At 46.8% G+C, this 25,826-nt stretch overlaps 2 protein-coding genes across 11 annotated transcripts in view; one reads left to right on the top strand and one right to left on the bottom strand.

Moving 5' to 3' along the window:
- Positions 1–5,990: 5,990 nt before the first annotated feature.
- ALKBH2 (alkB homolog 2, alpha-ketoglutarate dependent dioxygenase) overlaps positions 5,991–25,826 on the top strand; it is an 87,462-nt gene continuing 67,626 nt past the window's right edge. For 6 of the 10 annotated variants that reach the window (XM_056528809.1, XM_056528811.1, XM_056528821.1 and 3 more), the window contains exon 1: positions 23,368–23,560. In XM_056528809.1, the coding sequence (XP_056384784.1) occupies positions 23,520–23,560 (41 nt within the window). In that variant the 5' untranslated portion in view covers positions 23,368–23,519. The other 4 variants (XM_056528814.1, XM_056528824.1, XM_056528813.1 and 1 more) reach the window with 3 other exon arrangements.
- UNG (uracil DNA glycosylase) lies at positions 10,991–23,837 on the bottom strand. Its single transcript, XM_056528808.1, is given in 8 exon segments — positions 10,991–11,703; positions 13,130–13,308; positions 13,547–13,635; positions 15,872–15,932; positions 15,935–15,968; positions 21,913–22,008; positions 22,959–23,168; positions 23,638–23,837. Coding segments are annotated over 8 exon segments (900 nt in total). The 5' UTR covers positions 23,728–23,837; the 3' UTR covers positions 10,991–11,562.

Raw genomic sequence — 25,826 nt, 5'->3', positions numbered from 1 at the left:
CATTCAAGAGAAGAAATTTGTAAGTACTGTATATCTATATATTATTATTATTATTATATATATATATATATATATATATATATATATATAGTGTGTGTATGTAATTTTATGTAAAGTTATTTAATTTAGTTTACCCTTTTAAATCTGACAGTAAAAGAACTACGTACCAGATGTAAGTCCACCAGGGACTACTACATCAAAATGTCGAATAAACAGGAGACTAGTGGATCATCCCCGGCAAAGCGGGCTAAAATTCCTTATGAGGAACAACTGACTTTCCTGCAACCAAGCAGACAGCTTTGTAGGTAAGTTTTTTAATATTTCCTTAATTGAAATGCCATTAATGTTTTTTCTTTTTATTAAACACTATTTTTTTATTTTGTTTTTTATTATAACAAGTGGAAATTACCAGGCGGAAACACCAGCTGAAGAAGCCATGGATGTCCTCCAAGAGGATATCACGTCACGTACATCTGGAACAACTACTCCAGTTCCGGAAACTTCCACAGAGAGTGATGGAAGGGAGAGGAATCCTCAAGATATGGATCCCTCCCAGGCTCCTACCTCGCAGGAGACTCCCGGTCCCTCCCAAGCTACTATCTCCCAGGATACTAACCCCCCTTCATCACAGTCTACCCAACGTCGTCCCCATCGTACCCTCCGGATAAGAGATAAACAGTTGGAAGTAGAAGAACAAGCTTTATCTCTTATCCGCAGGGTCGACGGGAACGACGACTGTGATTATTTCTCATACACACTGGCCACACACTGCCGTAAAATTCCAAATAATGTTAATCGGCAAGATTTTATGTCATATTGTTTTGCTGCAGCAACAGTGTTTGCCTCTGTGGAACCTCTGCCTTCAGTAGAGGATTTAATTAAAGACCTAAAAATTTAAGTTGGACAGCGTTCCCTCTCACCACATGGAGTTCATGTGTCCACGCAAACAAAGCCACACCATTTCCCAACCCATACCACACGTCCCTTTCCCCAAACAAGTTACTATCCTCCACAGTATGTTCCTCCAACCAACCAAGCTATGCAAGCTCCTATGGATCCTCAATTTGAGTTCCAACCATTTTACCAGTCTATCTAGATTGTGTTTACATTGGGGGGGGAGTTGTTTTTTTTTGGGGGGGGGAGTGTTTTGGGGGTTGGGGAGGGGTTTGTTGTGGGGGGGGGGGCTTTTTTATTTATGTTTATGTAATAAATATTTTTTCCTATGGAAGTTATTTGTGTTTTGATTTTTATTGCATTATTGTCAAGACATGATTATAGTTTAGGAACTGCTGGAGCCACCCCTTTTATGGAACACTGGTGTCACTAACTAATCTATTTGTACTCCAAACTTAGTTAATCACATACAATAAAAAAATTCAAATGAAAAGAATTGTCACAAAATTATTTGAGAACAAAAGGTTTATTAACAAACAATAATTTGTAATAAAATAACTAAACTTGTGCAAAAGGTCGCACAGAACATGATTTTGCAGAGGGAAGGGGATGACCACACCGGAAGGTAGATGACTTGCTTGAAGGTATCTCATGAAGTGAGGACATCTATGGAGACCGTTCACAAACTGCTTCAGGTCCTTAGCCATCAATTACAGAAAACGTGTGATGATCACCAAGGCTGATTAAACTTGCCAAGGCACTGCACCTTCGGGGGACATGAAATAGTCAGCGAAGGTTTCTCTCACAAGTACAGTACGGTTGGATGGACGACCTGAGCCCCAGTTGATGGGCTCATCATTCAAAGCCTCGTGTGTGTCCACTTCTATGTCCGGGCTATCATAGTCACGGACATAGTTGTGGAGGACACACATGGCTTTGATGACTGCATCAACTGTGGCCTCATCCAACTGCATTGCACAGGTGAAGATCCTCCAATTACTACTCATGATCCCGAAGGTGCACTCCACGAAGCGCCGTGCCCGGCCCAGCCTTGCGTTGAAAACCCTCTTTCGGGCATTCAGTCCCCTCTGTGGGTATGGGCGCAGCAGGTTAGTCATCAGAGGAAAAGACTCATCCGATACCATGACGAAGGGGACTGGATGGGTGGTACCCGGAAGAGGTTTTGGTGGAGGCAGAGTCACCTGATCTTGCAAAACTTGCCGCTCAAATTCAGATGTCCTCAGCACCCGTGAGTCCCTAGTACTACCATAGGCTCCGACGTCGATGGCAATGTACTTATAATTGGCATCAGCCACCGCCATCAGGACCACAGAAAAGTACTTCTTGTAATTGAAGTACTGGGATCCTGATCCCGGTGGCTTCTGCACTCGTACATGCTTCCCGTCGACAGGCACCTATGCAGTTTGGGAATTGTGCTACAGACTGAAAGCCTGCTGCTGCCTGTAGCCACGTCTCCTGGGTTGGACTGGGCATTGAAATGGGCTGCAAGTGTTGCCAGATCACGTGGCATGTTGACTTCACAATTCCAGAGATGGTTGATTTACCAACCCGGAATTGGAGGTGCAACGATGCAAAACTCTCCCCTGTTGCAAGAAATCTGAAAGAGAAAAAAAAAAAACATTAGTACAGTATCCATAAAAACATGGTAAAAAAAATTATAATTACAGTGTTCCCTCAACATACGATGGTAATTTGATCCAAATGAACGAATCGTTAGTTGAAACCATCGTATGTTGAGGGATACGTGTGTATGTTGAGTATAGCACAGTGGTCTCCAACGTGCGGACCCCCAGATGTTGAATAAACTCCAACTCCCAGCATGCCCTGACAAACAACTAATAGCTGTCCGGGCATGCTGGGAGTTGTAGTTTTGCAACATCTGGAGGGCCACAGGTTGAAGAACAACCTCTGTGAGGCCATTGCATGTTGAAATTATCGTATGTCGGGGCCATCGTAGATGGGGGGTTCACTGTACAGCGTACACCAAAAATCTAAATAAAAGGCTGTTGCGATAGTACATTTTATATGGTGTGACATGCTGGGATTTGTAGTTTTGGGTCAGCTGCAGAGGTGTAGGTTGCATTTGGGCATGCAGAGTGTTTCATGTACCAAAAATATTTAAAACAACCTATGGCTTTGCATTTGTCCCCAAACTACAACACCATGCAAGAAACATTATCCCCTTTTTGGAATATAATATACAATCATTTTAAATAGAAAAAAAATTAAATAAAAAACTTACCGCAACGTGATCATCAAACGTTCTCTGGGACTGATGGCTTGACGCATTCTTGTATCCTGAAGCAGGAGGTGAGGATCAAGAATGTCCAGCAATTTGTCAAAGGTCTCCATAGGCATCCTCACAAAGTTTAAGAACTTTTCGGGATACCTATAAGTAAATTAAAATAAAGGAATTATGATTTCATTTACAATAATAAAAAAAGACTAGTGGGGTGTGTAAATTCATAGAAACTTACCTTCTAAGCTCATCATATAGTTTTCCGATGTGGCTACGGGAATCTCTGAGTCGTATATAAAGGTCGGCATATTAATTAAAAATGCAAAACTTGCTTACCATACGCTGCCGGCGACGACAGATGACATTCACCATGATGGTCAATAATAGTCGCAGTTCGGGGGGGTTGAAGTCTGATGCGACGTTCCTCCATGCTGCTTGGTTGGGACATTACTGGGAGATGGAAGCACAAGCTTTGTCTGTAATGTGTGCTGATACACAAAATGGCTGCCAGATCAAAAATGGGTGGAGAAATGGGTGTTGAATGGGTGTAATTTTTTATCCAGGGGCTGGATTTAAAAAAAAATTCAGTGCGAATTCCGCCTGAATTCCGTGTGAATTACGCGTGAAAATGTTGTCGGGCGGAAAAACATATTTCTATTGATTTCAATGGGATTCTGCTAGCGGATTCCGCTTCAAGAATTAACATGCTCTATCTTCACGCGGAGATGAATTCCGCGAGCGGAATTTCCGCAGTTTGAATGGAAAAGCGGAAAATTCATTAAAGTCAATGCCAGATGACATGTTCAATGTCTGGAAGCGGAAAATTCAGGCGGAATTACTCGAGTAAATTCCACGCGAATTACTCTGTGTGAACGGGGCCTTAGGCCCATTGGGCCAGTAGCATTGGTACGGATTATCCACCTAGCTTCATTCTGTAACAAAACTTCATGTTTATTCAGACTTCGTTCTGAGTGTTCGATTCGTTCGATCACTGAAAAAGAGAACTGATTGGGATCACCATTGTGTACGGATTGCATGTGTGCTATCCATCTGCTAGCTCCCACTCCAGTGCGGAGGGATCGGATGTGCTCTCTTACTCTATGAAAGAGTGGTCTAATTGTTTTGCCAATATAAAACCGGGCACAATTGCAGGTTATGCAATACACCACATAGGGAGTTCCACAAGTTGCAAACTGTCGTATGTGTATGGTGTGGCCCCCTAGATTTAACATTTTACTTTTACTGTAATATTTGCAAAAATTGCAAGTTCCACAGGTAAAATTACCCAGCAGATGAGTGTCCATAAGCCAGTTCTTTTTAGCGTTGTTTTTGTTTTTCTATTTTTTGATGTAGTCATGTATCATTATGTTTATGCGGTAAGTAATGATTGGCCGTGAACTAATGATCCCCTCCAGGTCTCTATCTTGTTGTAGGATATACCAATTGTTATTGATAGCCTGTTTTATAGCTTCATTCATGGGGGTGTTCTTAAATACAAAAGTAAACCTGTGTGGGGTATTCGATTTTTGTCTATTCTTTTTTAGCAATGTTGAGCGGGGGATAGCTGATACTTTATCTTTGGCTTCCTTGAGTACTTTATGGGGATACCCTCGCTGCCTTAAGCGTGTCTCTAGTTCTTTGGCTTGCTCATTGAATTTGTCTTCTGTGTTATTTATCCTCTTGTGGCGGATCAGTTGGCTAACAGGTATACTGTTCTTGGTCTGTGTGGGATGGGACAAGGCATAGTGAAGAAGGGAATTCCTGGAAATAGGTTTACGTAAACCCAGTTGTGCCCGGTTTTATATTGGCAAAACAATTAGACCACTCTTTCATAGAGTAAGAGAGCACATCCGATCCCTCCGCACTGGAGTGGGAACTAGCAGATGGATAGCACACATGCAATCCATACACAATGGTGATCCCAATCAGTTCTCGTTTTCAGTGATCGAACGAATCGAACACTCAGAACGAAGTCTGAATAAACATGAAGTTTTGTTAGGGAATGAAGCTAGGTGGATAATCCGTACCAATGCTACTGGCCCAATGGGCCTTAATGAGAAGTCAGAGTACAGTGCTATGAAGTGAGATCTTCACTTGTTAAAGATTCCATTCTAAAGATGTTGTTTTTAACCATGTGTGTAAGCACTTGTTAAAGGAGTAGTCCAGTGGTGACCCAGTGGTGAACAACTTATCCCCTATCCTAAGGATAGGGGATAAGTTGCAGATCGCGGGGGGTCCGACCGCTGGGGCCCCCTGCAATCTCCTGTACGGAGCCCCGACAGCCCGCGGGGAGGGGGCGTGTCGACCTCCGCACGAAGCGGCGGCCGACAAGCCCCCTCAATACAACTCTATGGCAGAGCCGAAGCGCCGCCTTTGGCAATCTCCGGCTCTGCCATAGAGATGTATTGAGGGGGCGTGTTGGCCGCCGCTTCGTGCGGGGGTCGACACCCGCTATCTGGCCAGAGAGCCTGGCCCCCGTACAGAGAGATCGCAGGGGGCCCCAGCGGTCGGACCCCCCGCGATCTCAAACTTATCCCCTATCCTTAGGATAGGGGATACGTTTTTCACCACTGGACTACCCCTTTAATTGTGAATAGTTTACCTGTGTAACCATGGTAACCCACCTGTATAATAACACTCCCTTTCTGGCACGTCACTTCACCTGACGAAGCGCCTCGGCGCGATAAGGGCCCGTCGCTCTGTACCCCCGCACCTTGTTTCCCGCACCAGTTCTGATGAATGAATAAAGAAGTTTACCATGCCAAGACCTGAGTGAGTGCTCCGTACTTTTCTTCTTCCTTATTGGTTATCTATCTTGCACGTAGCTAGCACCACATCCAGGCATTGCTATACTTCCAGGGAACCGTACTGGACATTCCACCTTTCTGCACGCTATTAGCTGTAAGTCCAGGTAGTGCCCGGCGTTTCCAACTACGACATACTTCTTAAAGGTATGTTCACATGTATGGTTTTTGATGTGGGTACAAAATAAAAATAAAAAATAAACTAAAAAACGCCATGCTCAACATGCTAAAGTGGCATCTGTCATAGTTATGTATTGCAAAATTTCACCTCTAATGGACACTGTGAAACACATTGTGAAGAGTGCTTTTATATGGATCCTTAATATACCGTATATCTGTCGCACCAGTTATGGCACAACTCAAGCTGCTTAGCATAGGGTTAGGTAGGCTCAGGACTCTGTTCTGATAGTTGTCCTGACCACAAATATATATATATATATATATATAGATATACACACACACACATAAATTTTATTTTTACCTTTCACTAGTCCCATCGATCATCAGATCTCTAGTTGAGTGTATTTAGCCTGTCAGCATAACGCTTTATAATAGCTACAAATCATTGACCCTTATGATCCTTCATAGGCATATTTTTCTCCTAAATTGATGGGCAAAATTTCTTCTTATGGTAAGCCCTGTCCATAACCGGTTGCTGTCTAAGGACGAGCCAGCTCATCCTACAACTTGAGCCCACGCCATACCGTCCGGCCCCCATCTGATTCTTGTAGCTGGGGGCTGCCATTTATAGCCGATATTACCTCTTTAGATTGCTGCTGTCAAAGTTGACAGCAGCATCTAAAGGGACCTTTAACCAGTGCCTGGTGGTCCAGTGGGGTGGATCGCCCCCCCTCGCAGCACGATTGCGGGGGGGGGGGGGGGGGGGCGATCTTCTTCTGAGGTAGCCGGAGGGCTCACCTCTGCTCCTACGGCTGTCCCAGCTCTGTGATTGATAGAGCCTGGCTGAACCAGGCTTTATCAATCAAGCACAGAGCACACAGATCAATGTGGTTCTATGGAACGACATCGAGGAATCCACTGATTCCTCCTAAAAGTCCCGTAAGGGGACTAAAAGTGTAAAAATAGAATAAAAAGTAAAAAAAAAAACACAATTAACCCCTTCCATATTAAAATTTTGAATCACCCCCCTTTTCCCAAATTCCACATAAAAAATATGTAACATAATAAAAATAAACATATTTGGTGTCGCCGCATGCGCAAATGTCCGAACTATAAAAATGTAACATTAATTAAACCGCAGTCAATGGCATTCGTTATATAAAAAAATACCAAATTCCAAAATTGCATATTTTTGGTCACTTTGTAAACCTTAAAAAATGTTTTTTATAAAAAGTGTTTTTATTCATCATCTTTTGACGCGATCGGCGCTTATAATTGCTTCCAATGAACAGACTGGTACATGAAGGAGTTGCCTATGGGTAGTTCTATTTCTACATCTTGAAGAGGAGTCTTTTTGATTTTGGTTTTGTAGATGCCAGGGAAATGAGGGGGAGGGGCATTTGTTTGGGTACACCCAACAAACTGTACACCCTGTGTCCTTAACGGGTTAATCAATTGGTGACAGAAAGTTAAATATATTTGTAAATTACTTCTTATATAAAAATCTTGATCCTTCCAGTACTTAGCTGCTATATACTACAGAGGAAGTTCTTTTATTTTTTACATTTCTTTTCCATCTGACCACAGTGCTCTCTGCTGCCATCTCTGTGTGTCAGGAACTGTCCAGAGCAGAAGCAAATCCCCATAGCAAACAGCTCCTGCTCTGGACAGTTCTTGACATGGGCAGAGGTGTCAGCAGAGAGCACTGTGCTCAGACAGAAAAGAAATTCAAAGAGAAAAGAACTTCCTGTAAAACATGCAGCAGCTAATACTGGTAGGATTAACATTTTTAAACAGAAGTAAACTACCAATCTGTTTACCTTTTTTTTGCATCAGTTGATTTAACAAAAATAGTTTTCCACTGGAGTACACCTTTAATTACTGACATCACCGTGATTAGTAAAGTCGCCCATTCATCGAGTAGGGGCTGCTGTTGGAAGCCATCACTCTTTTATGGGAACGGAGTTCCCACGCTAACTTCATAGACTCCTTGTACAATGTGAGGACAAGCAACATACATGTAAGTCGGTCGTATCTGCTTTAGGGGTTAAAGGGGTATTTCAGGAAAAAAAAAAAAAAAAAGTTTTTTTTTCATATCAACGGGCTCCAGAAAGTTAACAGATTTGTGAATTACTTCTATAAAAAAAATCTGAATCCTTCCAATAATTAGCTGCTGAAATGGAGTTTTTCTTTTCTGTCTGGCAACAATGCTCTCTGCTGACATCTCTGCTTGTCTCTGGAACTGCAGAGTAGAAGAGGATTGCTATGGGGGATTTGCTTCTACTCTAGCCAGTTCCTGAGACAGGTGTCATCAGAGAGCACTTAGACAGAAAAGAACAACTCAACTTCAGAAGCTCATAAGTACAGAAAGGATTATGTTTTTTTTTTTAATAGAAGTCATTTACAAATCTAAGATGCAAGGAGAGGGTGAAAAAAGTTGGCAAACTCACCAAGGCTTCTTTTTCAGGGTTGCTTCTTTATTATATACTCACATATAAAACATTGTGCAGAGGGGGAGAGAGGATCACAGTGTGGGGTATTCACTGTCAGGCAGTCTGACAGTGAATACCCCACACTGTGATCCTCTCTCCCCCTCTGCACAATATATTATATGGGAGTATATAATAAAGAAGCAACCCTGAAAAACAAGCCTTGGTGAGTTTGCCAACTTTTTTCACCCTCTCCTTGCATCTTAGATTTGACTCGCCTTTCAAGTCAGAGAACTACCTTAGCTTCAGGGACTACTCCAATTCATCCCTAGACCCAGGTCCTATTGGTTGTCAGCAGCTGTGCCGGACATTGAACTCTGTGTTTGCTCATTTACAAATCTGTTTAACTTTCTGTAGCCAGTTGACATAAAAAAAAATGTTTTTTCCTGGATAATCTAGGCCTTTACTTTGCACCATCCTTTCTGAATCAACCTGTGAGGGAGTCCACAAGGGGCAGCTACAAATATTCTGCTGCAAATCAAGTCTACTTAAAATCAGTTGCAGAAAATCTATAGCATGTCAACATACACTTAGGCCCTATGTACACTACAGAATTTCGGTCCGGAAAGATTCCAATGCAGCTGCCTCCTATAGTCTTCATGGAATTCTGACGCACTGTGCACACAGCAGTGAAAATTTTAAAATGAACATTCTTTCAGCAGAATGCCGCCCCGGAACTGCATTGGTGTCAATGAGGACAGCACAGGTCCACAAAAGTCATCGCACGCAGACTATGCTCGATAGACTGGTGCTATTGAGTGTACAAAGCTGCTTCAGCTCAGCACAGGAAGCAGGGTTAACAGCTGTTCTATTCCTCCATGCCCTGTGTGTACTGTACATGTAGGTGTTAACACACTACAGATTCTATTGAACACAGCCCCCCTGTGCAACAAAAAAACTGTTGAGAAAGGCAAAAAAAAAATAAGAAAAAAAAAAAAAAAGGATGAAATTAAACTTAATTTTTGTAAAAGGCAAAAAAAAAAAAAAAGGTGACATTCTTAAAATTACAAACTTTTGTACTGAAGGCTAGCAAAGCAAGGGTAGTAGACAGAAATTCATGAGGCATATTTCAAGGCCACATATTTAGACTCATGAATCTGTAGATTCATATTTGCAACAAAATTGTTGTGTCAGAATCTGTGGTGGAAAAATAATGCCACATGAACCTCCCCTAACACTACAGACACAGGTATAGGCTGTGCCTGGATGTTACTTTCTTTCCTTCGCACCCAGACAGTCAAAATTAATGCTGTAACCAGAAATCATTGACTTTTTCATCAAAGCCACGTGATTATTTTTTTTGTGTGTGTGTGTGTTTTTTAAACAAGTTGTACATTTTAAAAGGAACTCTTCATTTTTCCATGTAATGCGATATAAAGTGGGGTAAACAAAACCACAGCAATTCTGCCAATTAATGTTTATGACATTTACTCTGCATGGCATGCTTTGCTCTTACTGTAAGCTGGGGAGTGAAGTGCATAACTGCATGCTGCTACTAGCTCATTCTAATAATGGGGGCTCTGAACACACAATTGTTGACTTAAGTGTTTAAAAATGTCAGGAACACTAAGCATTTAACCAACAAACACCATGAAAATGTCATTTTACCACTTCACAAGCAGTATATGTACCGTATTTTTCGCCGTATAAGACGCACTTTTTCTTCCCCAAAACTGGGGGGGAAAGTTGGTGCGTCTTATACGGCGAATACCTGCGGTCATTAACGGCCGGGACCCACGGCTAATACAGGACATCACCGATCGCGGTGATGCCCTGTATTAACCCTTCAGACGCAGCGATCAAAGCTGACCGCCGCGTCTGAAGCGAAAATAACACTAACCCGGCTGCTCAGGAACACCGCGGCGAAATCGCGGTGTCCCGAACAGCTTACAGGACACCGGGAGCGACCTTACCTGCCTCCTCTGTGTCTGCTCTGTGCCAGGATCCCCTGCATGGCCGGCGCTCTCCTTCGACGTCATCGCGCACTCCGTGATGACGGCGACGGAGAGCGAGGATGTCGGGGAAGAAGACGTCCGGAGCATCGGGGACACCATGGAGACGCGGTGACAGCGATGGAGCGACATCCAGGGCAGCGGGGACACGAGAGTATTACCTCCTATACCAGTGGTCTTCAACCTGCGGACCTCCAGATGTTGCAAAACTACAAGTCCCAGCATGCCCGGACAGCAGTTGGCTGTCCGGGCATGCTGGGAGTTTTAGTTTTGCAACATCTGGAGGATCGCAGGTTGAAGATCACTGTTGGGTTCAGAATCTTTTTTTTCTCTAGAGTTTGGGTATTTAAAATAGGGTGCGTCTTATATGCCGGTGCGTCCTATAGTGCGAAAAATACGTTATGTTTATACTGCTCTGATTGCATAAAGTTGAGTGCTTAAAGTTTTAAGAGAAAATCGTGAACACACTATTTCAAAATAGTATTTATTACAAAACAAACAACAACAAAAAATATTTACATTTACCCCCTCAACATAAAACAACCTTTTGACAAAATATTCTTTAATATACAAACTATTTACAAACTTTAAATGTATTAAAAAAGAAGAAAAACAGTATGAGGAAATGTCTATTGCTTTATGCAATAGTGACCTTACTAAGGCTGAAAATTATTATTCCTAAAATACTATGGTCTAGCTTGGTACCCGTCCTTTGCACTTGCATTAGATGTTCATGCAATGCGTTAAACATGAATAAGAGGTATTAACATTAAATGATAGTCAAAATATATTGACATCAACAAAATAGACATCCTGACTGAACACAAACTCTAGTTGATACAGGATAGTGCTTGTATTAGCTTCCTTCAACAGATGATGATTTGTAGTATTATGTATTGCAATCTAAGGTTTTCCATGTATTAACAGAACAGTAATGTCTTCATCTGAGACTGTGCACTGCAAAGACAAGGAACTGATCTATGAAGAACATATGCTGCAAACTGTAGGGCTAGTCTTCATAAAATGGATAGTGCTCATACAGATCATAAAGCTTTCCAGTCAATTGGTTTTTTACCCAACTTTTCCAAATAGGCATTTGTTTTGGAGAAATGAGAACAGCCAAAAAAGCCTCTGTGCGATGACAGGGGAGAAGGATGAACAGTCTGAAGAACAAGATGACGTTTCTAGGAGGAAAAAAAAACACCACAACAATGTTGCTCATTATTTATCAGTCTGAAATATACATCAATAAAAGGCTGGGTTCCCATATTGTATCAGTTTCATCAGTATCCTGTTTTTTGTGCAAATACTGGCACAAAATAATCAGGCCTTTTCATTTGCTGCAGGAAACATCTCCTATCTGGCCCCTGAACCTGTCCAGTGTCTCAACAGACACACTGGATGGCAGGAACAATCCCACCGACAACCATTTCCCTCCAGTGTCTTACTACCATGTCTGAGGGAAATCCAGACAGACACATGGGAACTTGCCCTAAGAAATGAAGAACGTATACTTTCAGTTGGATAACTGGACAACTAAGGGAACAAAAAACAGGCTCCACTCTCATCTGGAAGAAGTAAAGATGGGCTAAAGACTGGCATTAGGGTAAAATCATGCACACCCTTCAAAGTAAAAATTTCACTGTTGCCCAATTTTCTTGGGGGGGGGGGGGGGGGGGGCAGATAAAATGCTGCAGCCAGATGTTAGCTGGGAGTCAGTAGTGAAATTGAAAACTAAATACTACACTTTAAATACATGGCATTTTGTTAGTGATGTTTTTTGTGACCCTGCCAGTTCCTGAATATAACAGAAGGAATCCCACAGTCCAAGTTCTCTGTAACCTTCTGTCCTAACTATCAGGGGGTGTTTGAGGCATCAGAGAATGTTGCCAACCACCCATCTACCCTAATGGAGGAAAACAGGGGGAACACTTTAAATTCACATATGCAAGGTATCAAACATACACAAGAAGTAGTCTGCAGCTATAAAAAGTTATTTGTTAAAAATGGGATCCTTTGAAGGATAACTCCGGAATATGAAAACGTATCCCCTATACTAAAGGCTAGGGGTAAGTTTCAGATCCCAGGGAGTCTGACCGCTGGGGCCCCCGTACGAGGGGCACTCTGCTCTTTGCCGAAATAGCATGTGTCGACCATCGCATGATGCTGAGGCCGACACGCCCCCTCATTACATCTCTATGGCAGAGCCGGAGACTGCCAATGAAGCACTCCGGCTCACCATAGAGATGTATAGAGGGGGGTGTATCGGCTGCCGGGTCATGGAGTGGTTGGACATGCCCCCTTGCCGCTGAATGTCGGGGCTCCGTACAGGAGATCTTGGGGGCCCCAGCAGTCGGGCCCCCCCGTCATCTGAAACTTTTCCCCTATCCTTAGTATTCATATTCCGGAGTACTCCTTTAAGAACAAAAGCTGTATTGTACTGCAATTCAAAACATTACAGTAATCTGTGTTACAAGATGAAAATACTAGCAATATTTAGTTTGAACATAATCCCCCTCATAGTAAGTTATCACTTATGACCAAATCTAAATAGGTCACTATAAAACTAATGTCTACAACACATCAAATCAGAAAAGAACCAAAACTTACTCTGTCTATACCAATGCCTTTCTTCTGAGCATACGCTCCCCAGAGCATAAAGACCAAGCCATCCAGGTTCTTGTTTAGCCAGGACACTACTGAGTCAGTAAACTGTTCCCAGCCTTTGTCCCTGTGAGAGTTTGCATTGTGTGCACGCACTGTTAGAACAGCATTTAAGAGAAGAACTCCTAAAAAAACAAAATAACCAATGATTTGAACTATTGCATAATCACTTACATAGTTTACTTGAATGGGTTGTTTTATAAACACAATAACTGTCCAAATACCATAGCTAAAAACCATGAGAGCAGTTCCTGGCCTGAGTATTTTGCTAAAAACAGGCCCCTTTATGTAGATAATTCATGGGTACATAAAGAAACTGAGTTTAGTTACATACAGTGGGGATACAAATTGCGTTACTCTTACCTTGCTTAGCCCACCCAGTCAGATCTCCATGTCCTGGGTGAACAAAGCCCTCAATATCTGTCTGCAGCTCCTTGTACATGTTTTCCAAGCTGAAAAGGGAACACATACAACACTTAATAGAAACAATTTAACCTTATATGCTTCATCATACTACAGTGCATTTAGAAAGTTCTCAGTCGCTTTCACGTTTTGTTATGTTGCGGCCTTGTGCTAAAATAAAAATTTAAGAACGACAAAGTGAAAACAGACTTAGAAATTGTTGCTGATTTACTGAAAAGGAAAAAACTAAAATATTGCATTGATATAAGTATTCAAATCTGGGTTTGCACACCTACATGTGTTGAGTTATCTGCAATTCTTTTCTACAGATCATCTCAAGCTCTTTCTGGTTGTATAGGGACTGTAGGTGGACAGCCACTTTAAGATGTTTGATTTGGTTCAGTGCTGTAGCTGGCCCACTAAAGGACATTAACAGTTGTCCCTAAGCCACTTCAGTGTTGTCTTGGCTGTGTGTTTGGGTCATTGTGGGGAATTTATCAAGGATGGTGTAGGTGAATGTCTTGTCACCTCTTTAATTCGTGTGGTGGAAACTGTACGTGTGTCATATGTACAGTATATAATGGTGCAGGGCACATGATATAGTTTTTTTTGTTTAACTAGTACTCTATTTGTATGGTGCCTTCTCTCCGACTTTCTAACCCGTGCACAGCAAAACTGACTTAAAAATGATGTGCACAGGTCAGTTTTCTAAGTAATGTCTAGACTAATGTGGATTTGCGACAAATTGCTCTAATAAATTCATAAATGCAGCAAGTTAACCAGATTATAGCACAGCTACATAAATTTAGAAAAAGCTTCTAATGCAAAAGTTGGAATGAAAAGTCTCGAGACAACAACGGAGACAAATTGTGCAACAAATCATCACAAAAATAGGGTAAAACCAATGATAAATTCCCCCATTGTCTTGTTGAAAGGTGGACTTTCAGCCCAGTCTGGGGTTCAGACCACAGTGGATTAGGTTTTTATTAATATCTTTGTACATTGCACCATTCAGCAGGGGTATGCCGGGCAAAAACATCTTATCCCCTATCCAAAGGATAGGGGATAAGATGTCTGATCGCAGGGGTCCGCTGCTGGGACCCCCACAATCTCCCTGCAGCACCCGCATTCTATGCAAGGCTGCGTCTCCAGTTTCGGAAACCTACGGGCTTCAGGGACTGGGGACGTGACGTCACGCCCCCTCCATACATGTCTATGGGAGGGGGAGTGATGGCCGGAGGTTCCCGCGGGACCCCCTTTGGATAGGGGATAAGATGTTTTTGCCCGTAATACACATTTAACCCTGACCAGTTTCCCTGTCCCAGCAACTGGAACACACTCCCACCATGCTTCACTATAGGGATGGTATTGGGAAGGTGCCAAGACCCCCACTGATGTCTAGACAGAGAGAGAAAAGCACAGCAGCACATTTCACTACTAGGCTTGGCATTTGCTATTACTCACGGCAAGAGATGGGCTTCATAGGCTATAATGTAGCCAGGCTACTGCAAGGACTCACTTGGCTATATCTAGAATTCTCCACACAGACAAGTCAATTACTGTGATGCTTCAATGGTTTAACTTTGTCTGAATTTAACTAATAATGCTGAAGTGGTAAACAAATGTCAAACTTAATACCTAAAAATCATGTCAAAACAAGTAATGGAACATTGTTACTCAACTGTGAGCTGTGCAAGCGTATTCCTATACGTTTACCTCAATAGTGCAGGTAGCACTTCTCTGGTAAACATATTTTTAACACCAGAACCTGGTGTGTACTGTACAGGACCCTGAAAAAGCTCCTGTCCTCTACATAGACAGCAATTTACAGCTCCCAGAGTGCTCTCTTACTTTTATATCTAAGGACTTCCTTTATCTGTGCCGCCGGACACTACAGGAAGGATGGATGGCCCGGACCACCCTGACAGGTAGGGGGAGAGAAGCGGGTGGTGGCGGCAGCGGTCTAGGGCACTGCAAAAGCCACTGCAGTGTATTGATTTAAAGTGCCCTCTTTAAATCAATGATCTGCAGCAGTGTCGCTGGGGGATAAATAGCCGATAACTTATACCGATATTCCAGTATATCGGCCCTAACCTCCACCGATTATCGGTATCAGCCCTAAAAAAAACGATATCGGTCGATCCCTACCAAAAATATTTAAGAGACCCAGAAGTCTAAGCCGTTCCCTAAAATAAAATGTTGAGTTTTACAAAGACAGTACATGCCAAAGCTTTTAATGTACAATACTGCTTCATTAAACTATAAAAAATAATAAAGCCATGTTACCTGGGTGGTGGTGGTACAGGTTTTTTAACACTAAAGCACAACCCATGAGCTTGGTTGGGCCATGATAAGGATCCTGTCCCAAAATGACAACCTTCACCTAGAAAAACAACAACAAAACACGGAGGTAAAATATATGCAAAAGGAAACCAGAACAAATATATAGCTTGCTTTAGAATCCATGCAGAGGCCGTTGCCCTTATTCCAGAGTATTTGGTGCCAAACAACCTCTGCGATGTCACATGTAAAACTTTTCCTATTGTGACCTTAGATCTAAGAAGCTTCATTCCAAATCTCAAACTATTTTTTTATTGCTAAAATGTTAAGAAAGTAGGGACTACAACACATCAATTTTTTACATGTTTTGTACTTGCCACAGCAGTGTTTTTGTTGTGCAATTTGGGGGGAGTGGTCCCTCTGTAGCCGTGCATCCCCTCCCCTATTTCACAGGTGAATGAGTGAATGTTAGGGTCCCATCCGATATGAGGCCACCTCCGTGTGGTGGATATGGGGGGGGGGGGGGACACGTTTTGATCAAAGTGCGCTAAGAGCCTCCATTTTGTTGACCAGGTGTGCTGCTGCCATTTTCTTTTTTTACATGTTTTGTACTTACCACAGCGTGCACCTGTGTATTGGGTTTAGGTGCTGGCTACAATTTTTTTTTCTTTTGCTGTCCAACAACCTATTAAAATCCATAATGGAAATCATAATCGATTTGTTAGTAGTTAGGGGGGCATAGCCTCTTTCATTAGAAGTGTTGCATAGCAACCAATAGATGCTGCTGGTGTGTGGCATGGGCGGCCTTCTCTGTAGCACAGAGTCCTGGAGTGCAATCTGGAAGCAGGCGCCAGCTTCATCAGTGAACACTGCCTACGGTCAAAAGACAAAACAAACACAGGGCGCTCCCTGTGTGGAATCAGTGATGTCACCAAGGTGAGAGACTGGTTAGAAACGTGCTCACCTGGTGGGGTTGTACTCAAGAGGCACAACACTCAGAAGGGCATAACGAAGAAACTACTGCTGCGGCTTCCCTATGCCGACTAATCGGCGTGAAGGCAATGGAGTGTGAGCGGTAAGGCAGGAAGTGGAAGCTGGTGATCGCGCTGTCGAGAATAGAAGGTAAATCCAAAGTCATTTCATAAATTTATTGAAGCTATTTACAAACGCAACGCATTTCAAAACTGTCTTTTCTTCCTCAGGCGTCACGGCTGACGGAAAAAAAACTGACAGTTTTGAAACGCGTTGCGTGTGTAAATAGCTTCAATAAATTTATAAAATTACTTTGGATTTACCTCTATTCTCGACAGCGTCGATCACCAGCTTCCACTTCCCATGACAAGAAGCCTCTCTCCTGACACAAGCTCCATTCTCCCCTGCAGTGTCCTGGTGCAGGGAGGATGACCAAAGTGAACTGCTCTTTCACCACTGCAGCAAGGATCCACCTCATAAATAACACTTGCTGTGCCTTCCTTTTCCCTCTTGACATTGCGGCTTTCACTAATAGGTTGTTTTTAAATCCTGTAGACTGAGCATGATAAAACTTTCAACTCCCCGCCAGATAAACCTTTTTATTTTTTTATCCCAATTAACCTCTTAAGGACGGTGGGCCTATGGATATGTCCGTGGAATTCCGGTTCCCGCCGCTAGCCGGTCGGGATGCCTGCTGAAATCATTCAGCAGGCACATCGCAGAGGGGGGGTCCCGAGACACCCCCCCCCCCCCCCCAATGTCAAGTCAGACATGCGATTTTCTGCTATTCCGGCTGATCGGGTCTCTGGTGACCCGATCGCCCGGAAAATATGGATGATCGGAGCTGAGGGATCATCCTGAGGGATAGGAGCGAGGTCGCAGTGGTGCGATCTCCTCCTATCCCCCTGCCATTAGTCATAAATGAATTCTGACCAATGGCCAGCGCACGACAGGGGGTTGCCATGGAAACCCCCCGCTCTGCCCACCCCTGATGTCAGGCAGAACGGGGGGAGAAGATGGCAGCCGGTACCTGAGGACAAGATGCCGTGGGGACCGCCGTATCATCGGTGGAGACAGCGGAGATCAGTGGCGCAGGTAGGGAGGCGAAGGTGGGGGGTATTTACTGCTGCCCCTTCTAGTGGTTGCAAAACTGCAACTCCCAGCATGCTGGGAGTTGTAGTTTTGCAACATCTGGAGGGTCACAGTTTGGAGGACCACTATTACAGTGGTGCCCAAAGGGTAGCGCCTCCAGATGTTGCCAAACTACAACTCTCAGCATGCCAAGACTGCCCAGGCATGCTGGGAGCTTGTAGTTCTGTAATATCTGTCACCAGATTTTGCAATTTTTTGCAGAGGGGGGGGTGGGGGGTGGGAGAGAGAGAGAGAATGTGTCAAGGAGGGGGGGGGGGGGGGGGGGGGGGGGGGGGGAGAGAGAGAGAATGTGACACCGAGGGGGAGAATGTGACGAGGGGGGGGGAGAGAGAGAGAACGTGACGAGGGGGGGGGGGGAGAGAACGTGACGAGGGGGGGGGGGGGGGGGGGGAAGAGACGTGACGAGGGGGGGGGGGGGGGGGAGAGAGAACGTGACGAGGGGGGGGGGGGGGAGAGAGAACGTGACAAGAAGGGGGGGAGAATGTGACAGGAAGGGGGGGGGGGGAGAATGTGACAGGAACGGGGAGGGGGGATGTGACAAGGAGGGGGGGGGGGAGAATGTGACAAGGAGGGGGGGGAGAGAATGTGACAAGGAGGGGGGGAGAGAATGTGACAGGAGGGGGGGAGAGAGACTGTGACAAGGCAGGGGGGGGAGAGAATGTGACAAGGAGGGGGGGGGAGAGAGAATGTGACAAGGAGGGGGGGGGAGAATGTGACAAGGAGGGGGGGGGGAGAGACATGTGACAAGGAGGGGGGGGGAGATGTGACAAGGGGGGGGGGGGAGAATGTGACAAGGAGGGGAGGGGGGGAGAATGTGACAAGGGGGGGGGGGAGAATGTGACAAAGGAGGGGGGGGAGAGAATGTGACAAGGGGGGGGGGGAGAGAATGTGACAAGGAGGGGGGGGAGAGAATGTGACAAGGAGGGGGGGGAGAGAATGTGACAGGGAGGGGGGGGGAGAATGTGACAGGGAGGGGGGGGGGGAGAATGTGACAGGGAGGGGGGGAGAATGTGACAGGGAGGGGGGGGAGAATGTGAACAGGAGGGGGGGGAGAATGTGACAGGGAGGGGGGGGGAGAGAATGTGACAAGGAGGGGGGGGGGGGGGAGAATGTGACAAGGAGGGGGGGGGAGAATGTGACAAGGAGGGGGGGGGGAGAATGTGACAAGGGGGGGGGGGGGAGAATGTGACAAGGGGGGGGGGGGGGGGAGAGAATGTGACAAGGGGGGGGGAGAGAATGTGACAAGGAGGGGGGGGAGAGAATGTGACAGGGAGGGGGGGGGGAGAATGTGACAGGGAGGGGGGGGAGAATGTGACAGGGAGGGGGGGGGAGAATGTGACAGGGAGGGGGGGGGGAGAATGTGACAGGGAGGGGGGGGGAGAATGTGACAGGGAGGGGGGGGGAGAATGTGACAGGGAGGGGGGGGGGAGAATGTGACAGGGAGGGGGGGGGAGAATGTGACAGGGAGGGGGGGGGGAGAATGTGACAGGGAGGGGGGGGGAGAATGTGACAGGGAGGGGGGGGGAGAATGTGACAGGGAGGGGGGGGGGAGAATGTGACAGGGAGGGGGGGGGGAGAATGTGACAGGGAGGGGGGGGGAGAATGTGACAGGGAGGGGGGGGGAGAATGTGACAGGGAGGGGGGGGGAGAATGTGACAAGGAGGGGGGGGGGGAGAATGTGACAAGGAGGGGGGGAGAATGTGACAAGGAGGGGGGGGGGGAGAATGTGACAAGGAGGGGGGGGGGGGAGAATGTGACAAGGAGGGGGGGGGGGGGAGAATGTGACAAGGAGGGGGGGGGGGGAGAATGTGACAAGGAGGGGGGGGGGGAGAATGTGACAAGGAGGGGGGGGAGAATGTGACAAGGAGGGGGGGGGGGAGAATGTGACAAGGAGGGGGGGGGGAGAATGTGACAAGGAGGGGGGGGGGGAGAATGTGACAAGGAGGGGGGGGGGAGAATGTGACAAGGAGGGGGGGGGGGAGAATGTGACAAGGAGGGGGGGGGAGAATGTGACAAGGAGGGGGGGGGGGAGAATGTGACAAGGAGGGGGGGGAGAATGTGACAAGGAGGGGGGGGAGAATGTGACAAGGAGGGGGGGGAGAATGTGACAAGGAGGGGGGGGAGAATGTGACAAGGAGGGGGGGGGAGAATGTGACAAGGAGGGGGGGGGGGAGAATGTGACAAGGAGGGGGGGGGGAGAATGTGACAAGGAGGGGGGGGGGAGAATGTGACAAGGAGGGGGGGGGGGGAGAATGTGACAAGGAGGGGGGGGGGAGAATGTGACAAGGAGGGGGGGGGGGGGAGAATGTGACAAGGGGGGGGGAGAATGTGACAGGGAGGGGGGGGAGAATGTGACAGGGAGGGGGGGGGGGAGAATGTGACAGGGAGGGGGGGGGAGAATGTGACAGGGAGGGGGGGGGGAGAATGTGACAGGGAGGGGGGGGGAGAATGTGACAGGGAGGGGGGGGGAGAATGTGACAGGGAGGGGGGGGGAGAATGTGACAGGGAGGGGGGGGGGGAGAATGTGACAGGGAGGGGGGGGGAGAATGTGACAGGGAGGGGGGGGGGAGAATGTGACAGGGAGGGGGGGGGAGAATGTGACAGGGAGGGGGGGGGGGGGGAGAATGTGACAAGGGGGGGGGAGAATGTGACAAGGGGGGGGGGGGGGGAGAGAATGTGACAAGGGGGGGGAGAGAATGTGACAAGGGGGGGGGGAGAGAATGTGACAGGAGGGGGGGGGAGAGAATGTGACAGGGAGGGGGGGGGGAGAATGTGACAGGGAGGGGGGGGGGGAGAATGTGACAGGGAGGGGGGGGGGAGAATGTGACAGGGAGGGGGGGGAGAATGTGACAGGGAGGGGGGGGGAGAAATGTGACAGGGGAGGGGGGGGGAGAATGTGACAGGGAGGGGGGGGAGAATGTGACAGGGAGGGGGGGGGGAGAATGTGACAGGGAGGGGGGGGGAGAATGTGACAGGGAGGGGGGGGAGAATGTGACAGGGAGGGGGGGGGAGAATGTGACAGGGAGGGGGGGGGAGAATGTGACAGGGAGGGGGGGGGAGAATGTGACAAGGAGGGGGGGGGGGGAGAATGTGACAAGGAGGGGGGGGGGGAGAATGTGACAAGGAGGGGGGGGGGAGAATGTGACAAGGAGGGGGGGGGGGGGAGAATGTGACAAGGAGGGGGGGGGGAGAATGTGACAAGGAGGGGGGGGGGGAGAATGTGACAAGGAGGGGGGGGGGAGAATGTGACAAGGAGGGGGGGGGGAGAATGTGACAAGGAGGGGGGGGGGAGAATGTGACAAGGAGGGGGGGGGGAGAATGTGACAAGGAGGGGGGGGGGGAGAATGTGACAAGGAGGGGGGGGGGAGAATGTGACAAGGAGGGGGGGGGGGAGAATGTGACAAGGAGGGGGGGGGGGAGAATGTGACAAGGAGGGGGGGGGGGAGAATGTGACAAGGAGGGGGGGGGGGGAGAATGTGACAAGGAGGGGGGGGGAGAATGTGACAAGGAGGGGGGGGGGGAGAATGTGACAAGGAGGGGGGGGGGAGAATGTGACAAGGAGGGGGGGGGAGAATGTGACAAGGAGGGGGGGGGGGAGAATGTGACAGGGAGGGGGGGGGGAGAATGTGACAGGGAGGGGATGTGAAATGGGCTGTGGGCATAAAATGGGTAGGTACAATACATAATGCCAAATTTCCATGCAAAAAAATGGTACCACTTTTGGTACAAATTTCCTGACCTAATCATATCGCCAGGGAGGTTAATTGAACAAATAATCGGCTAACAGATCAATTATGAAAATAATCAGTTGCAGCACAAGTAGAAAGGAAGAGCAACCAAATCCTGCTTTTTTTTTTATTACCTCAGCGAAGTGCCAAGCATCAGCTTAAATGATGATTTAGGTCAAACGAGCCAACACTTACATCTCTAATATCACACATCTGAGTCCAGGTAAACACTTGATCTACAGGAGGGTACACAGTCCATCGCTTCCGCTCTTCTGCAATAACACTAGAAAGCTAAAATAGAGAGGGGGGGGGGGGAAGGTATGAAATATTTACAACGAAGAATACAAATGTGAGCAATACACACTGATTATTCCAGGCTCACAGCCCATACTCCTCTAAGTCTATTATTAGTGTTTGCACAGATCACTTTGCTGTAAAACAAATATCTGTACTCTACACATCAGTGATCACAGTAATAGCCAGTTTATAAAATGTTATGTTTTACTACCTAACTCCGGAGGAAATCGCCCTAGTGTCACTCCCACTGTATCAAGCCGGCGGGTCCAGCTGCTATCGGGAGACCCATGGCTAATCGCCAGTCAGGCCGATGCATTAACTCTTTAGATACCACAGTCAAAGATGATTTCATAGAATCTGCGGATTTGATGATTTTTTTCATTGTGGATTTTATGCTGTATCCAATGACTGGACAGAGGATAAGGCTGGGTTCACACTACGTTTTCTCCCATACGGGAGCGCATACGGCAGGGGGGAGCTAAAACCTCGCGCTCCCGTATGTCATTCATTTCAATGAGCCGACCGGAGTGAAACGTTCGGTCCGGTCGGCTCATTTTTGCACCGTATGCGCTTTTACAACCGGACCTAAAACCGTGGTCGACCACAGTTTTAGGTCCGGTTGTAAAAGCGCATACGGCGCAAAAATGAGCCGACCGGACCGAACGTTTCACTCCGGCCGGCTCATTGAAATGAATGACATACGGGAGCGCGAGCTTTTAGCTCCCCCCTGCCGTATGCGCTCCCGTATGGGACAAAACGTAGTGTGAACCCAGCCTAACTCGGACAGGGGAGTAGCTTCTCAGTCTGGTATGCATATCATGGTAACCCCCATAGTGCAGTAGTAGTCCGGCAGTGAACAGCTGGATCTCCAGCAGTGGAATAACCCTATAAGCAATTCCTTATTATTTCACACCTCCAAACAGGGTGCTGTGCCCCCACTTTACCTTTATGAAGTAAGGCTTAGTAAACTCTGCTAGCAACTCCTGCTTCCAGGTCTCCCCGAAGCCCTCAGGCACATGGCGAGCTGCGAGCTTCTGTAGAGCTGCAGCTTTGTTCCTTTGGATCCGATCTAGCTGCTCAGGGCTAAGGGGAGGCGATGCAACTTTAGGGGTCAGGTCATCCTCTTGTGGTCTGGTCTTTTTCTCGGGTGTGATCTGGGGAGCAGAATGACACATTGCACGGGTTATACATGGCAGTATCCTAAGCTTATACAAGCACGTCCTAATGTTACACGTTGAGATCATGGTAATGTAGAATATACAAAACAATCGACAGGAGGCGCCAGCCCCGCTCTCATATACTTCCGGGTGCTGCACGCACATGCTGGATTTTCGCGGCAAGGAGAGGTAAGCAGTAACCTCACCCCCCTCTAGTCCTGCACGCTCATTGGCTGTCAGAATAGTCAATCAACTGATCTAGCCAATAGGAAGTGACTTCGGTTTTCTCAGTGGCTTCATTCAATCCCTTCCATGCTTGCAATGCAATAACAGAAGCAGCTGTTCTTTATGTCAGCACTCGTGATTTGCCCTGCACAGGCCAAGGACAGGTAAGAGAAAACCGCACCGCGTATCATATCCGCGTTACCGCGCTGGTTTAAGAAAACCGCAGACTCTTATAGCTCACCTCTCCCCTGCACCCATCCGCTTCTGTGAACGCCTCAGAGGAGGATCTCTTCTTGGGGAAGAAGGCGATGATGGATTTCTGCCCGATCATTGTTATCCTGCGGGAGTTCAGCTTGTCAGACACGAGGGGTGACTAGACTGTTTTGGCGCCAACTTCCACAATCTCTTCTCCTGCCTACTAGGAGGCGGATCTTGTGGTTACCATGGTTACAGGCTGTACAACCTGGTGCCTGACTGAAAAGATGCACAGCAGTGTCTTGTCATAATGTAGTTACAGACCTTTTGTGGGCAACTTATCCTTATGTTTTATTATGTCTGGAGGGTTTACTTTTTATCTATTTTTAGGCCAGTTGTTCGGTGCAGCAATGTTTTGAGTCAAGTTGAAATTGAGAAATTTGTAAGAAGTCTTTTTTTTTTTTTGGATTGGTTGTTACGGTGGTCATAAATAAGCTTTTTATTTAGTCACTTAATTCTGGCGCAAAACAGCCAAGGCCGTCCTTAGGTGTTCAGGCGCCCTGTGCGAGCTAACCTTGTGGCGCCCCCCCCCCCCCCCATTAACCCATAAACATACACAAAGAGGAAAAAAATCTTTAACTTTTTAAATTACAGATAATTTAAGTGCAAACAAGTACAATAACTGGATTGACTGGTAACAATCATGTATATCAATATATACATAAGTTATACATAAGTTTATGTATTGTAGAAACGAGCTATGTTGTCAGAACTCTATTTTACAACCCTAAGCATGCATAGACTCCCACATTTCTTCAACCAATGTTTTTGTTTGGCACCCCCTAGAGAATTTGAAGGGCACAATATGCCACCTTCATTCCCATCACCAAAACCCTTGGCTACCCGTTCAATAAAACACTGGCCTCCCCTTAATTGGTCCCCTGTCCCCCTTAATCAAGCCCTTCACCAGTCCCCCTTAAGCAGACTCAGACCCCGCCCCTTCACCAGTCCCATGTTCTTATTACTCAGTCCCCTGTCACTCATAATCAGACCATCTCCCCCCTTAATCAGGCCCTCCCCCTTCACCAGTCCCCCTTAAAGGAGATGTCCGGTGCTCACTTTTCTTATTTTATCCGTTCCGGGCTGAAAAATAAAAGAAAATAAATTTTCTCTTACCTGCCTAGGCTCCCCCGGTGCTTCAGGACAGGTGTTCGGTCCCCGGGCTGTATTCTTCTTACTTCCTGTTAGGTTGAAGCTCCGTGTGACGTGTCGGGCTAACAGGAAGTAAGAATACAGCCCGGGGACCGAACGCCTGTACCGGAGCACCGGGGGAGCGTAGGCAGGTAAGAGAAAGCTTATTTTTATTTTTCGCCGCCCGGAACGGATACAATAAGAAAAGTGAGCACCGGACATGTCCTTTAATCAGACTTCACCTGTCCACTTGTCTGTCCCCATTAATCAGACCCTCTCTCTTTATTCCATAATTAGATGGACAGATCCTGCCCCCCTTCACATATCCTATGCCCTGTTTAAAAAAATAAATACATTAAAAAAGCACAAAATAAAACAATTTAGAACAGCCAGGTACTTTCTTTTGAAGGCTGCTGTGCTGCTCCCTGGAATCAGCTTGTAGAGCACTGGCCATTGCCTTAACACTGCACACAGGGATCCTTCCGTGGCTCTCTGTGAAGGTGCGCGCAGCACTTGGACGCTGCCCGCACCCCCAAGTTCCTCCTTCACGCTTTGGACCTTGCTTCCTCCTTCAAAGCAGCTGCAGCCTGCAGCCCGCTTCTCCCCATCTTCGGCCTGTTACACTGCGAGCTGTGTCGGGCGCCCCTGTTGCTATGGTGCCCTGAACAGCTCGCACACCCCAAAGGCCTGCCCTGAAAACAGCCCACAAAATGCACAACCCCAACCCACACTTTGAAACGTGTCTTTGCAGAGCAGTTATTAGATGTTCAATTGACGCCAAATTTACCTCTTAATCATCATGTGGTAACTTTGGGGCAGATTAACCACACCCAATAATTGCTCTGCAAAGAGTCCACCAAAATCAACACTAGAAAAGAATCTAGCAGAAGAGGCTTACCACCACCCTTTTTAACCCCTTAACGACGCAGGACGTATATTTACGTCCTGCGCCGGCTCCCGCGATATGAAGCGGGATCGCGCCGCGATCCTGCATCATATCGCGTCGGTCCCGGCGCTAATCAACGGCCGGGACCCGCGGCTAAT

The sequence above is a fragment of the Hyla sarda genome, chromosome 1 (assembly GCF_029499605.1).
Source record: "Hyla sarda isolate aHylSar1 chromosome 1, aHylSar1.hap1, whole genome shotgun sequence".
Lineage (NCBI taxonomy): Eukaryota > Metazoa > Chordata > Amphibia > Anura > Hylidae > Hyla > Hyla sarda.
This window is presented reverse-complemented; position numbering and strand designations above follow the sequence as displayed.